Here is a 14,247-nt window from a genome sequence, read left to right on the forward strand (position 1 = left end):
CAACGACTCACTAAATGATAAAAACCCGAGAATAAAGCAAGCAGCTCAACAGAACTTTAATACCGTTGTGTGATCAGTGCATCAGAATATTCGTACGTATTTGAGTCATGCCGGAGTCACAGTTGCTCTTCCCTAAGTTGGTAGTTTTCGGCGCCTCAGGACGGACAGGACATCAAGTGGTCCAACAAGCCCTGGCGAAAGGCCATTCTGTTACAGCTGTTGTAAGAAGCCCAGAGACATTCTACATCAAGTAGGTGCCTTATTCTTATGATCGATCGCGGGTGTATTTGTGGGCTAGGTATATTAGCGTACGCCTGCTTCGCAGACTAGCTACGTATGCAACTTGCAATTTGTCTCAAAGCATGCACAGAGGATTTTTCTTAACCGTTTTTCGATAGTGTTTGAGTTTACGTTAAGGTAAATAACAGGCTACATCCCACGGAACTCATTGCATATCTCGAATTGAGAGTATAATGCATGTGTCAGTGTATTGTTTAGATATGTTGCAAAGGTTCGTAACGATTCCATGCATATGACAATAAAAATTATATCTATTGCATGCGGCTAGTTTAATGGAAAGCACGGCGTTCTGTTACCGTTTCCAAAAATTTTCAAACAATGTTCCTATCACTAAACCGATAGCTTTTAGCTCTAGAATAGCAACGAAAAGATGAAAGTCACATGATAGAGAAATAAGCGACTGAAAAATAAAGTTTCGTTTGCATGCATTACAAAGCAAGTTATTTTTAGGTGGCCCGCGGGTATTTATTGTTCTGACAAGTCCTTTTTTTAAAACGCGTTTCTGTAAAGGAAAACATTAAGCGATTTCTTCGAATTTTTGAAGCCTTACAGAAGAATCCTGAGATAATATAAAAGTTATAAAAATCGTGGAATTGCTCGTTCAAAAGCAAAGCCATTCCCAAGCGGCAGGAAATCGTGGAGAATTAAAAATTAATAACGAACGTTAACGTTCGTCCAACAACACAGAATTAAATACGCCATGCAGGTTTGCAATGCGACGAGCAACTTAAGAAAGCAAAAGTACCTGACTTTCCGACCGAAATTCTTCAAACTGTAAGAACGAAACACGCTGAAACTTGGCAATTATATTGCAATTAAGTTGCAGTTATATCATTTGTTTGATTTTCTTAATATTTCGGCGTAAAATCGTCCAAGTTTATTGATTGCTAAGATTTGATGTAAATCTCCGATCTTTTAAACTTTTACACACAAGTTTTAAGTGATATCAGCATTAAAAGGGGTGGGTTTTTGGGCAAGATAGCTATCACATTTATGCGGCAGTTGAGGCGGACAGAATAATAGAGCAGTTTTTAGAGCAATATTAAGAAGTCGCTATTTTGTGAAATCTACGGTTAGGATTGTCATGTAACTTGCTATGACTGAAATTCAACAGTTTGCCAGCTTGTTCGAGGACACTGAAAAAAATTCACTGTGGTGTATTAAAAATAATCGCGTTGTATTAAAAAAGAAGGCTTCAGAAAACCGCTTATAACTTAGTCAAATCTTGCTGGATCGCTACAATTTTTATGATTTTACATTATTTCAGGATTCTTCTGTCAGGCTTTAAAAATTCTAAGAAATCGCTTAATATTTCCTTTTTCAAAAACGCGTTTTAAAAAGGGACTTGTCAGAACAATTAATATCTGCGAGCTATCTTTAAGCCATTTTGTCATTCAACGCGGTACGCGATGTTAGCCTTTCTCATATTGTTGCTAGCCTCGTACTGTTAATTTAGCTCAATTCAATTTTGTTAATTGTACTTTTAGACACTTTTTATCCAATGTATCTAATTTATATATTAAAATGAATGCAAAGAACAAGAGAAATAAAACTTTTAATAAAGTTAACTAATCGAACTTAATTGCCATTGGAGTTTGGGAGGCAACGAAATGAAATTGTTTGTTCTGTGTTTTGTTGTTTTAAATTTTCAGTGTGGTTTTTTTCAGGTCTTCAGTAGTGTAAGGCCGCATTTGCATTATCATATATATATTTCATTGCTACTGCTGGACACACATTTATTTATTTCATGTGTTTGTATTTATTTCAAGGAGGCTAAAAAATTGACATGTTTTTATATTTAATGGCATATTCTTGTTCATTCCTTACATCTCAAGTAAAACCTTTTAGGCAAATTGTCTCTTAACGTTCTTTAAAACATCAAGACAAGTTGAGCCTTCCGAACGCTTTTCAACCTTACCTAATTAGCGGTGTGCGACAAATACACACTGAAGACATACAGGCACTCTTTAGTGTTTGAAGAGTTTTCCTCCAGTTAGCTTAATTGTTTGCCTCTCAATAACGACGACGCGTTTTTTACTTTAAAAAAGGTCAGTTAATCATTAGTGTAGCAGCTCTTATGATTCTGCTGGTCCTTTATAGTGCAGCAGTTGCTATTGTTTTCGTGGCTAGGGCCATTGTGACTGTTAGTTGTTTGTTTTGTTGTTCACTCGAAGGACATGCCACTTGAACCCTGTTAAATCTGCTGGTCTACAGATCTAATCAGTTATATTGTACCAACTAGTTGTAAGAAATTTGACTTACCTCAATAACATTGCTTTCACAGAGATGGAAGTCTTGAAGTGGTTAAGGGAGATGTGTTTGATCCAGAGTTCTTAGCTACAGTTCTTAAGGGCAAGGATGCTGTGATTTCATGCCTGGGTTTTTCAGGATCCTTTTTTTGGCCAACAACACTTTACTCAAAGTCAATAACATCCATAACAACAGCGATGGAAAGGTAAATAACTTTCGCGTCATACGTTCGACTTTTTCTGCTATTATATGAACTTTTTATAATGGACTAAAGTGGGTGGTGGTGGTATCCGTTGTTGGCCCATCCTCGGAGACCCAGGGGCAGTCAGTCGGGAAGACGGGCAGCTCATCGGGACGACGGGATTTTCGGGCGGAAGTTTAAAACAAGCTCGGAAGAGCCCCTGGGCACTTTCTTTTACCGAACCAGTTCCAGAAGCGTTTGAACTCCTTCCTTCTGATTGGCCAGAAAAACAGTTTTTCTGGCCAATCAGCGAGGATGGCCAGCAGAGCGGCTCTGACGCCTACTTACACGAAGTTGTAAGAAAATCCCGTCGTCCCGATGAACTGCGCGTCTTCCCGACTAACTGCCCCTAGGTCTCCGAGGATGTTGTTGGCCTAATGGTTGCCGGGTTGGATTCTAGATCGAACCGCAATTCCTAAGCTAAGCGAGGCACTTAAGGTTTCACAGTGACTCTGTCCAGCTAGGAGTACAATTGAGTAGCTGCGAACGGCAAGGGAAACCTGAAAAAAAGGCTAGGGGTAACATGCAATGGGCTAGTAACCATTAAGGAAGAACAGCAGTAATCCTAGTAGCTTCATGCTGTGAAAACCGGGATAGGCTCCACGGGAAATGTGCGCCGTTAAGTCAAGAAAGTCTGGACTGGGTATTCAGCCATTGCAAATTAAAGCCTGCATTTTCTTTTCAGTTTGGCCCGTCAATTTACTGGTACTCATTTATGCTCTTGTGTGGAGGAAGTTTCTGTTAGAGCGGGGAAGTAGAATACTATCTTCTAGCTGCCATATCCAGAGATTCTTCCTAGATACACTGGACTGACAGAAGAAATTTTAGTTGTGATTAATAGCATATAAAATAAGATATACGTTGCAGAGTGGCAATTAATATTGATTCCATGGAAGTGGTGTGAATTATGATGACAGTGATTTAAAGTTGAATTGTTTTCTATGCCAGAAAATAATCATGCCTTTTTTATTGATTGGTATTGTCAACAATAGGTCAGGCATTGGGAAATTGGTCTGTGTCACTTGTATTTATACACAGAAAGATCCATCAAATCCCAGATGGATGGACTGGCTTTTAAGGCCACTGGCACGATCGTTTATGAATGACATGGCATTGATGGAGGACATTGTTATGAAGTCAAATCATCTTTGTTACACAATTGTGAGGCCTCCTTGTTTGTCCGAAGGTACAGCACAATTGTTTTTCAATGGTTAATCTGCTTATTTACCGAAGTTAGATAGTAAATGCAATGAATTGATTTAGTATATGCTATGAAACACTTCCACTGCCATACTACAGATCATCACATGGCAGAATGCGTTAGCTTATCTTGTTGCACTTTTGCAGATTGGAGCGGGAGGCAGGCCACATTTTTGAATTCATTTTGTATTATTTATAACACATTGCAGGCTTAAGGTCTTTATCATCATCTACTGCAAACACAAGTTCACTTATGACATAAACAAATTTATAGTGGTTTCTTTACCTAACGTTTTCACCAACTTTGCTGTAGATTTTTCATTTCTCATTTGCCATTCACTTACAGTGTATCTTTGTAACATATTTAACAAATTGACTATTAAACCCTACAAGAACAGAAAGCACCCTTCATTAATTTCAGATAACTTCATCTTGCATTGATTTGTATCGCAAAGCCTTAGATTCTAAACTAATTCATGTCATTTTTCAGAACCAGCAACTGCCAATTATCTGTTAGCTGAGGGGCAGTCTGTACCAGAGGGTGTAAAAACAGTGCCACGGGCTGATTTGGCTCACTTCATGTTGAAATCATTAGACACCAAGGAGTGGGACAAGAAGGGTGTGGCGATTGATGCCAAAAAGAAGCAGTAAATCGGCAGTGCTAATCCACAATGTAATAACACTGAGTTATTATAAAACATGGTTGTTATATTAAGTAATTCAAAAAAATCAAGAAAAATGAATGTATACATCTTGATGAAACGAACTCATATAATCAGTGCAAGGTTTTAGTATTAATTACTTTTGTCTTTTAGATGTCTTTTAAATTACAGTTTAAAGGAGCTATATCACGGTATTTTAAGTCATTTTTTCTGATTACTTACAAATTGAAGGAAACCTCAAAATAACAGTTTTGTAACGCAGAAAAACACCAAAGGAAAAATAAAAAGCCCGAAAACAAACAAGGATGGTTTCGACACACAGAGATTGCGAACAACAAACTTGAAAAAAAAAATGCCAATTTTATTTTCAAGATGCGTTGTCTGTAAAGTAGCTCATTTAAAATGAAAGCCATATAGAAAAGTTTGGTTCCTCAAAGTATGATAATTTTTGTTTGTAAGATAGTGGTAGTTGTTATTGTTGTACTCTTTGCTTTGGCAATCACCCTGAATTGGCCCGAAACTAGTGCAGTTGTAAAAAAACGTAATCCATTCAGTGCAGAATTAAAAAAAAACACACACACAAAATCATTCAGACTTTTGATAAATAAAATAGCTGACTAGAGAGAAAGGATTGGTAACTTGAGAGGAGAGTCAGTGCGTCTGTATAATGTTCTAGTCCTGGTTAATGGCCGTTATTAAAATTGGTAGACTGCAGCTGTTCATAGAGAGAGAGATCTCCCGTCGAGCGGTCATTCCCCCAGTGCCATGCCAAGCGATGGCTTCATTAATAATTTGCAACGGTTGTTGTCGGTTTGACTCAAGCGATCGAAAAATATGCTCCATAAATCAACGAATATTTAACAATTATCCTGCGAAATCGCGCGGAATATCGCCTGATACTTAGCCGACGAGGCCGTAGGCCGAGTTGGCTAAAATCAGACGATATTCCGCAAGATTGAGCAGGATAATTGTTTTATTATTTAACAAATTGTCAACGAAACACATTTTGCAGATAGAAAAACTGTAATTATGCAGCGCTTTACAAGATTTCGAACGAATCTTCGCAACCTACGTATATCGCAGGATATCTGTTATGTACGGATGACAGATAACGTTAACATTTTGACCATATATGGGCAGCGCGCGCATGTGTTGAATAATAAATGGAGATACCAGTAGGGGGCGTCAGCGGCAAGTGAGGAATTAATCGTCCTAAAACCCCACCAAATTTCACAATAACACACCATCAACAATAGGTAAATGAACTTTATTTATCTGGCTTGCAGTATATTGTAATTTAGGAACGAAAGATCTCAAATTCGTCGATATATGGAGCATATTTTTCGATCGCTTGAGTCAAACTGACAACGACCGTTGCAAATTATTAACGAAGCCATCGCTTGGGCCGCCTGTGGTTTATGTGGCAAGTCGTCTACACGAGCAATTTTCGTATGTGAGAATTTTTCAGGGGGGAGGGGGGGGGCTGGAACTTTTATTTGACGGCATAAAAGCTAGCACGCAAGCTTGTCAACAATTATATATGTTACTTATACCACCAAGCCTTGCTTTCGAAGTGTAAACTTGTAAATATTATCATAAACGAATTCCCAAAGCAGCAAAGATGAAAAGAATGCCCTCGTGAAAATTGCATCAAGGTGGAGAAAAATTTGTGTAAACGAGGCTTGGTGGTGAATTTTGAGCTTATGACGTTAGAGTGATTTTATTTAACCCGTGAAACAACATCTAACAATTAGTGCTAAATAGTGAAAACTAAACAAAAGAAAACAATGGAATTAGTGTCTAATAGTATCTATTTGAGTAGTAACTATTTCACGGTTGAAGTAAAATCACTCTATCATGCATAAGGCCTATTGGTCAATATTTCTCATCTACACGAGCAAATTCAAATTGTCACATAAAAATTGCTCGTGTAAACTAGGCTTTTGTTCATTACCGCACGAGGAGTGAAGAACTTGTAACATTTTCCCTAATACAAAACGATTTCTTAGTTACGTTCTAATTCGCTTCGCTCAACCGAACGTAAATTATTTTACCCTTAAATTCCCGTAAATAATCAGGCAAACAAGAAGTATGGCAGGATTTGCAAGCGGATCCAGGTTATGAGAATCACAAAGTATATGAGGCATTGGATGAATAATTAGGTCTTACCGCAAAAAAGCTGATTGGCAACACTACCACCAAAACTATGTTATTTCCCGTAATCGATGGCCGTCTGCTCTTCCTGGCGGCGTTTGCGACCAGCCGCCTTCCTAGGTTTGTTAAGACGTTTTGTGTCTTCTGACCCCGACGCAAGCTCGTCATACTCGTATTCAGCGACAACTTGTCAAACATCTTTGCTCTTATCGGCGATCTTTATCAGCTTCTACCTCTTTCAAGTGAGTTGCCTGCTGTCCTGTGCAAGATGTCGGATGCGCTCTTGATTCGGTTGACCTCGCTGACTTTCTTATTCGATATTTTCCAAGATGGAATCTATCGCAGCATTGAGCTCGAACTGCTTTTAGTCTTCTTTGAACTTAAACTAGACCACCTCCTTGTTGATCTTGCTTTTCCGTTCGATCTCCAACTTATTTTCAAGGTAGTCCTCAAACACCGAAAAAACCTGGTGCACTACTGCGCCGTCAGGTTTTTTGCCAGTAGTTGTTCCCCCTGATGGGAGAACTGGAACAGAAGATGTGGAAGATTCGAATTCGTCTTCAGCACTCATCAGGAAGATAGATTTTAAAACTGGCGAAGTATTAAACTGCGTGGATCGCAAGCGTGAGTGAATATTCAACGGTCGAAGAAAATATAAATATCAGGAACTAACCAATCACAGGTTGTGTGTCGCACGTAAACGTGCGACACCAAGTGCAAAAGAATTTAGCATAACTAATTACTCTGAATACCAGCGGAAAATACATTGATAAGTGGTTACTAGAATAATAAACAAAACAAAAATAAATAGGAATTTGCAGTGGCATATATACAGAATGGCACTTTATACACAGTTCCCACATCAAATTGTTTTCAGTTAGAAGTGTTTGTCTTTTGTGGATAGGAAAGCCAGAGACGTCGAAATTAAACCTGATCATGAGAGCAAGGAACAGAACCTCCAACCAACCCATCCACATTTGACGCCAAGTTCCTTGAAGTTCGGGAATCGAACCTGGGCCAAAGTGGTACTCCCACCAGTTCATTCTTGCTCCCCGAGTTACCGAAACTTCAAAACTCTGTTTTGTCAATAGCCATTGACCATTTTACATGTACCCCAGTAAACAGTGCATAAAAGCAATAGGTCATGCATTTCTGTGGCTATGTTTACCTTTTTTCAGTTGAAGACTAAATGCTGGAGTAACAATGGCGTTAATCTCCAGATTCCCACATTTATGGTTATCACGACACCTTTGTGTGGCAATTATCTAGTTTATCGGTTCAACTTAGTTGATTTCAGAAGCCAAATAAGCTTCAAAATGAATTAGACATGGACATGGACATTACCCGTGCGAGTATAAAAGGTGTTTGTTGTCATCGTGTTGGTAGTATAATTTTATTGGTAGTAAAAAATTAATAAAAAAAGGTGACAATGGCACCGAATGTCGTACCGTTTTTTATTTAGAACGTGATGTCACGCAAACCAATCACGCAGGAGTAATTAAACATGCAGCGTCACTAATGTATTTTCCTTTTGTAAAATAATTAGCAATAACCAACGTATATTCACGTGAATGCACTTTAAGTTAGAACAGTGCTTTATTTAAACCCACGCAATAAATTTAAATATTAAAACCCGAAACTTTTGTATAATCAAAATGGCCCTGGGGGAAGGATTATCCTTTCTACTACATTTGTATGTTCAAGTTGAACATCAGTTTTTACCTGTAAACCATTACCGATGTTTATAAACTGCTTTAAATGGGAATACCGTATGTGTGCTTTTTACACATCATTATTAAAAGTGTAACAAAGATCATAATTTTTGTTACTTGTTGAAGTGCACGTACGACTCACTAAATCATGCAAAACAATGACTCACTAAATGCAAAACAAACCGCTCAGCAAAACTAGCTTGTTGTGTGGACTTTGCATTTGAAAATTCGTACGTGACCAGTGGCATGACCTACTAAATATAAACAATGATTCACTAGAGCAGGTTTATTATGTTATAAATAGTAGTTAGGCTCTCTTGGTTAGTGTAGTTAATGTTTTTTTCCTTTGTTTTTAATCTGTAATTTTTACCTGAATGGAAATACCGTGATTTAGATAAAGTATTAGAAGGTCTAAGAATACGTATTCATACGCAGTTGGTCTTGTTTCACTAAATTATCTAAAACAATGAAACATGAATGAATCACCAAATAATGTAAATTTAACAACTCAGCAAAATTTTTTTGTGCGGCCAGCGCATCATAATACGTATTCATACGTAGTTGGGTCACGTCTCATAAAATTATGTAAAACAATGAATTACCAAATGATATTAAAAAAAGAAACACTTCAGGAAATATGTTGTGTGGCCAGTGCGTCAAAATACGTATTCGTACGTGGTTGGCCATGTCTCATAAAATTATGTAAAACAATTAATGAATTATCCAATGATATTAAAAAAAGAAACACTTCAGGAAATATGTTGTGTGGCCAGTGCGTCAAAATACGTATTCGTACGTGGTTGGTCATGTCTAACTAAATTATGCAACACAATGAATCACCAAATGATATAAAGCAAACTGCTCAACAACACTTGTCGTTGTATTGTCAGTACATCAGAATATTCGTACGTATTTGAGTCATGGCGGAGTCACCGTTGCTTTTCCCTAAGTTGGTAGTTTTTGGCGCTTCAGGACGGACAGGACATAAAGTGGTTCAACAAGCACTGGAGAAAGGTCATTCTGTTACAGCTGTTGTTAGAAGCCCAGAGAAATTCTACATCAAGTAGGTACCTTTTTCTTTGCGACTTCGTGCATTTTTGCACGCACGTGCACAGTACTCGTGGGCTACGTATGCAACCTGTCTCTCATGAACAAAGGATTTTTCGTAACCGTTTCTTTTTTCGATAGTGTTAATATAATTACTGTTCATAATCCATGGAACTCATTGCAGATCTTGATATTAAAGGCATAATGCATGGATTTTACTGTTATATATGTATACAATTGCATTATATCAATAGCATCCAAATTAGTTAAATGCAAGGCACGACATTCTGTTACTGGTTTCTAAATATTTTCAAAAAATGTTCCGATCACTAAACTGTTATCCGTTAGTTCTTTATTAGCAAAGAAAAGATAAAATTCACCTGAGAAGCGACTTAAAAATATAGCTTCATTTGCATACATTACAGGGCAAGCTATTTTAAGCTATTTTGTCATTAAACGTCGTTAAACAAAAGAGGTGCGTGACAACAGGGGGCGAATGAAATTACAGGTTCTAAAGAGGTGCTTGACGTTGACGTTGTATATTGTAAATTGAGCTCAATCAATTTTGTAATTGTTATTTCTCTCCATTACAGCAAAGATATATATGCATGCCTAACATCTCAAGTAAAAAATCTTTCATGCAACTTGTCTCTTAGCGTTTTTTAAAACAGCAAGATAAGTTGAGCCCTGCGAAAGTATTTCAATCTTGCCTAATTACCGGTGGGCGATAAATGCACACTGCTGACCTACAGGTACTCATTAATGTTTGAAGAGTTTCCATCCAGTTATGGTAATGCGTTTTTTACTTTTAAAAAAGCCACGGTACGCCTCTCAATCATTTGTAGCAGCTCTCGTAAGCTTGTTATTCTACTAGTCCTTTAGTGTAGCAGTTGCGATTGTAGGGTGTTGGGGGCATTGTTACTGTTGTTTGTTCTGTTGTTCTCTCGACGAGTATGCTACCCGACCCCTGTTAAATCTGCTCGTCTACAGGTCTGCAGTCTGCATTTGACTTGCCTAACATTAACGACATTGCTTTCACAGAGATGGAAATCTTGAAGTTGTTAAGGGAGATGTGTTTGATCCAGAGTCCTTAGCTCCAGTTCTTGAGGGCAAGAATGCTGTGATTTCATGTCTGGGTTTTCACGAAGGAACATTTGTCTCGCCAACAACACTTTACTCGAAGTCAATAACATCCATAACAACAGCAATGGAAAGGTAGATAACTTTCGTGTCATACGTTCGACTTTTTTATATTAGGTCTTTTATCCAACGACTTTAAGACCTGCGATAATGGACTGAAGCAGATGATAGTGGTACCCGTTGTGGTCTAATGGTTACCGGGTTGGATTGTGGATCGAGAAGCAATCAATTCAATTCAATTTTATAGGCTTAGAACCTGGATTCGAGCGCTGGTCGGGGAGGGGTCATTCTGTTGTTTTCTTAAGCGAGGCACGAATAGCCGGTACTCCTAGTATAACTTCCTGCTGTGGAAACCGGGATAGGGTTCGGAAATGTGGGTCGTTTTTACCTGTGCGTCTGGATTGGGTACTCGTCACTTATGTCCAATACAGTCGACTTTTTTATACGAGTCGAAAATAACGTTTTACAAGTTAAACCCTAGCAATTATGCTCCTGTACGAGGAGAGTAGTGATAAATAACATATGAAAATAACAAATACGTTGCAGAGTGGCAATTCATATGGATTACATTCAAGTGGTGTAAATTGTGACGACAATGGTTTATAGTTGAACTGTTCTCTTTGCTTGAAAATAATCATGCCTTTTTTCTTGTTTGGTATTGTCAACAATAGATCAGGCATTGCAAGATTGGTCTGTCTGACTGGTATTTATACACAGAAGGATCCATCAAATCCCAGATGGATGGACTGGCTTTTAAGACCATTCGCACGATCGTTTATGAATGACATGGCATTAATGGAGGACATTGTTATAAAGTCAAATCTTTGTTACACGATTGTGAGGCCTCCTTGTTTGTCCGAAGGTACAGCACAATTATTTTTTCGGTGGTAAATCTTCTTATTATGAGATAGCGAATACAGTGTATTAACTCGGAGTTGATAGTAACTTCTATTTCCACCACCACAACGTAGCTTATCTTGTTGGACTATTGCAAGTTGGGTTGGAAGGCTGGGCCTGGTTGCATAAAGTTACTTAACCCTCGGACGTACAAGGGGGGGGGGGGGTGGATGCCACCCCCCCGTAAGGTTTTTTCCAAATTTTGAAAAAAGCATTTACCCTACAATGCTAAAACTTTCGGTAGCTGTTCATTCATCTTTTGCGGAAATGTTGATATGTCAACCATGTGCCCATGGTATATGACGTTGCCATGGCAACGTCATAAATACAAGCAGGTCTTGCCAAAAATCGTCATTTTTAACATTTTTCTTGATTTTTTCCAGTTTTTTAAAACAGAAGTGCAAGATTTGTTTATTTTTACATTCCATAAGTATTCTAGCTTGATTTTGCATCAATTTCCGTTATTTTGCGACTTTCTAAGAAAATGTTGAAATCCAAGATGGCGGATCCAAGATGGCGGCTCTTATGACGTCACGTGACGTCATATGACGTCACAGCCAATTAAAATTATGTCATCTTGTAGAGTAAGCTAAGGGCTTTCTTGTCAGAGCAAAATAATTTCGCTACGCCTTAATATAACGAAAACTCCGGGGAGGGGTTCCATCCACCCCCTCTTGTACGATGATGGGGGTATGAGTTTGCTTGTTCGTCCGAGGGTTAACATTAGTTGGATTTTCTACAGTCATTTCCTGGATTTTCTCCCGCACTGTTTTGGGTAAATCGGTTAAAGAGTGCAGGAAATACCATGATGGGTCCATGATTCTGCGAAAACATCCAGCGGGACGCAAGGAGCAGTTGCAGACTGAATCCCACTTAATCTTAAGTTGTTTCATGCAACCGGGCCCAGGCCACAACCATAATAGCAACACCACCTACTATGAACAGTTTGTGTTTTTGTCTAACACATTGCAGGCTAAAGGCCCAACTGTAAGTCATCATCCACCCTAAACATGTGAGACTCTACGCAGCAACTTTACTTACAGCTGCGGCAAGTTTACAGTACTTTCTTTTCGTAGCGACTTTCAATCAATTAACTTTATTTAAGGAGGGTAACGACAAACAGTAAAAACTGACAAACAAGCGGCCCTCGGACTTCACGATCCAATTTTTGTTGTTGACTTTTTATCTCTCATTTTGTCATGAATTTATCTTTATTACATATTAAACAAAGCCAGAAAGCACCCTTCACCAATTTTACTCTCTGATTACATCATTTTGCATAGATTTGTATTATTAGGCCTTAGATTCTAAACTAATTTATATCATTTTGCAGAACCTGCAACTGCGAATTATCTGTTGGCTGAGGGGCAGTCTGTACCAGAGGGTGAAAAAACAGTGCCACGGGCTGATTTGGCTCACTTCATGTTGAAATCATTAGAGACCAAGGAGTGGGACAAGAAGGGTGTGGCGATTGATGCCAAAAAGAAACAGTAAATCAACATTGTTAATCCACAATGTAATAACATTTTGTTTTTAAAAATATGGTAGTTATAATAAGTAATTCAAGAAAATCAAGAAAAATGAATGTATACATCACGATGAAACAATTTCATATAATTGCAAGTTTCCAGTAATAATTACATTTCTCTTTTATCATTAATTAACAATAAAATTACAATTTGAAATGTTAAGTCATTTAGAAAAGTTTGGTTCCTCAAAGTATGATAATTTTTGTTCGTAAGATAGCGGTAGTAGTTATTATTGTACTCATTGCTTTGGCGATCACCCTGAAACGGCCCAAAACTAGTACAGTTGTAAACAAAAACCAATCCATTCAGTGCAGAATGATAAAAAACATTATTGAGATTTTTGATAAGTAAAATAGCTCACCTGGGATTGGTAACTTGTAAGGAGAGCCAGTGTGTCTGTATAATGTTTTAGTCATAGTTAAATAATAGTCGTTATTAAAATAGATAGACTGATCATAAATCTTATAGTAAACACAACGAAGATCTCCCGTCGAGTGCTCATGCCCTGGCGTGGCCATGCCACGCCACAACATGCTATGCTATGCCAATTGTCAGCAATGCCATGCCATGTCCGGCAACAACGCCATACCATGGCAGCAATGTCATGTCATGCCAATTGCCAGCAATGTCATGCCCGCGAGAAAGGATTGAAAGAGCCTGTGGCGACAGACGTTGGATTTGGTAGGATAGAAAACGATACATTTGAGTTTATTTACCTTGCATCTGAATTGCTAATGTATCTTTGTAGTAAGGTTATAAATAAAGATCGGTGTTTGTATATTTGCTTTAATCCACTGTAGACACTTGTTCTTCTCTTCTGAAACTCAAGATATCGTTTTTTTACATATAAACTTTTCGTGACTGAATGTAAAAGAAAGTAAGATTACTGCAGGACGCGTGTCACATATCAACCTAGTAAATGTACAAGCTCACCACGAGTTAGACTTGCTCCAAGTCGCTCGTTAGATTCGCAGGAGACCACTGGATAGGGAAACGGAGGGCGCGCGCGGGCATGAGAAACAAAATGGCGGAGGATCGTGCCATTCCTCGGCAAGTGTCATTTGTTTTCCTTCGCGCGCGTTCACAGAAATCAATCCCGCGCGATCTCTCGCGCG

The 14,247-nt window shown here is 38.3% G+C and overlaps 2 protein-coding genes across 2 annotated transcripts; both read left to right on the plus strand.

The window, feature by feature from the left end:
• On the plus strand, positions 1-4,906 carry LOC144656431 (flavin reductase (NADPH)-like). The gene is made up of 4 exons (XM_078516652.1): positions 1-250; positions 2,585-2,755; positions 3,784-3,977; positions 4,482-4,906. The coding sequence occupies exons 1-4, from the start codon at positions 108-110 to the stop codon at positions 4,640-4,642; spliced, it is 669 nt and encodes a 222-aa protein (XP_078372778.1). The 5' UTR covers positions 1-107; the 3' UTR covers positions 4,643-4,906.
• Positions 4,907-9,325: 4,419 nt separating this feature from the next.
• Positions 9,326-13,922, plus strand: LOC144656036 (flavin reductase (NADPH)-like). Its single transcript, XM_078516264.1, has 4 exons — positions 9,326-9,582; positions 10,608-10,781; positions 11,378-11,568; positions 12,937-13,922. Exons 1-4 carry the CDS (start codon positions 9,440-9,442, stop codon positions 13,095-13,097), a joined length of 669 nt encoding a protein of 222 aa, XP_078372390.1. The 5' UTR covers positions 9,326-9,439; the 3' UTR covers positions 13,098-13,922.
• Positions 13,923-14,247: the final 325 nt, after the last annotated feature.

Source organism: Oculina patagonica, chromosome 6 (assembly GCF_052425735.1).
Source record: "Oculina patagonica isolate OP01 chromosome 6, crgOcupat, whole genome shotgun sequence".
NCBI classification, from domain to species: domain Eukaryota; kingdom Metazoa; phylum Cnidaria; class Anthozoa; order Scleractinia; family Oculinidae; genus Oculina; species Oculina patagonica.

What these genes read in the sequence shown, in the direction of transcription:
- LOC144656431 (XM_078516652.1), top strand. Translation starts at nt 108, where the DNA reads ATGCCGGAGTCACAGTTGCTCTTCCCTAAGTTGGTAGTTTTCGGCGCC. An exon ending in ATAACAACAGCGATGGAAAG is followed by an intron (nt 2,756 to 3,783) that starts GTAAATAACTTT and finishes TGTCAACAATAG; the next exon opens with GTCAGGCATTGGGAAATTGG. An exon ending in GCCTCCTTGTTTGTCCGAAG is followed by an intron (nt 3,978 to 4,481) that starts GTACAGCACAAT and finishes GTCATTTTTCAG; the next exon opens with AACCAGCAACTGCCAATTAT.
- LOC144656036 (XM_078516264.1), top strand. Translation starts at nt 9,440, where the DNA reads ATGGCGGAGTCACCGTTGCTTTTCCCTAAGTTGGTAGTTTTTGGCGCT. An exon ending in CCAGAGAAATTCTACATCAA is followed by an intron (nt 9,583 to 10,607) that starts GTAGGTACCTTT and finishes TTGCTTTCACAG; the next exon opens with AGATGGAAATCTTGAAGTTG. An exon ending in ATAACAACAGCAATGGAAAG is followed by an intron (nt 10,782 to 11,377) that starts GTAGATAACTTT and finishes TGTCAACAATAG; the next exon opens with ATCAGGCATTGCAAGATTGG.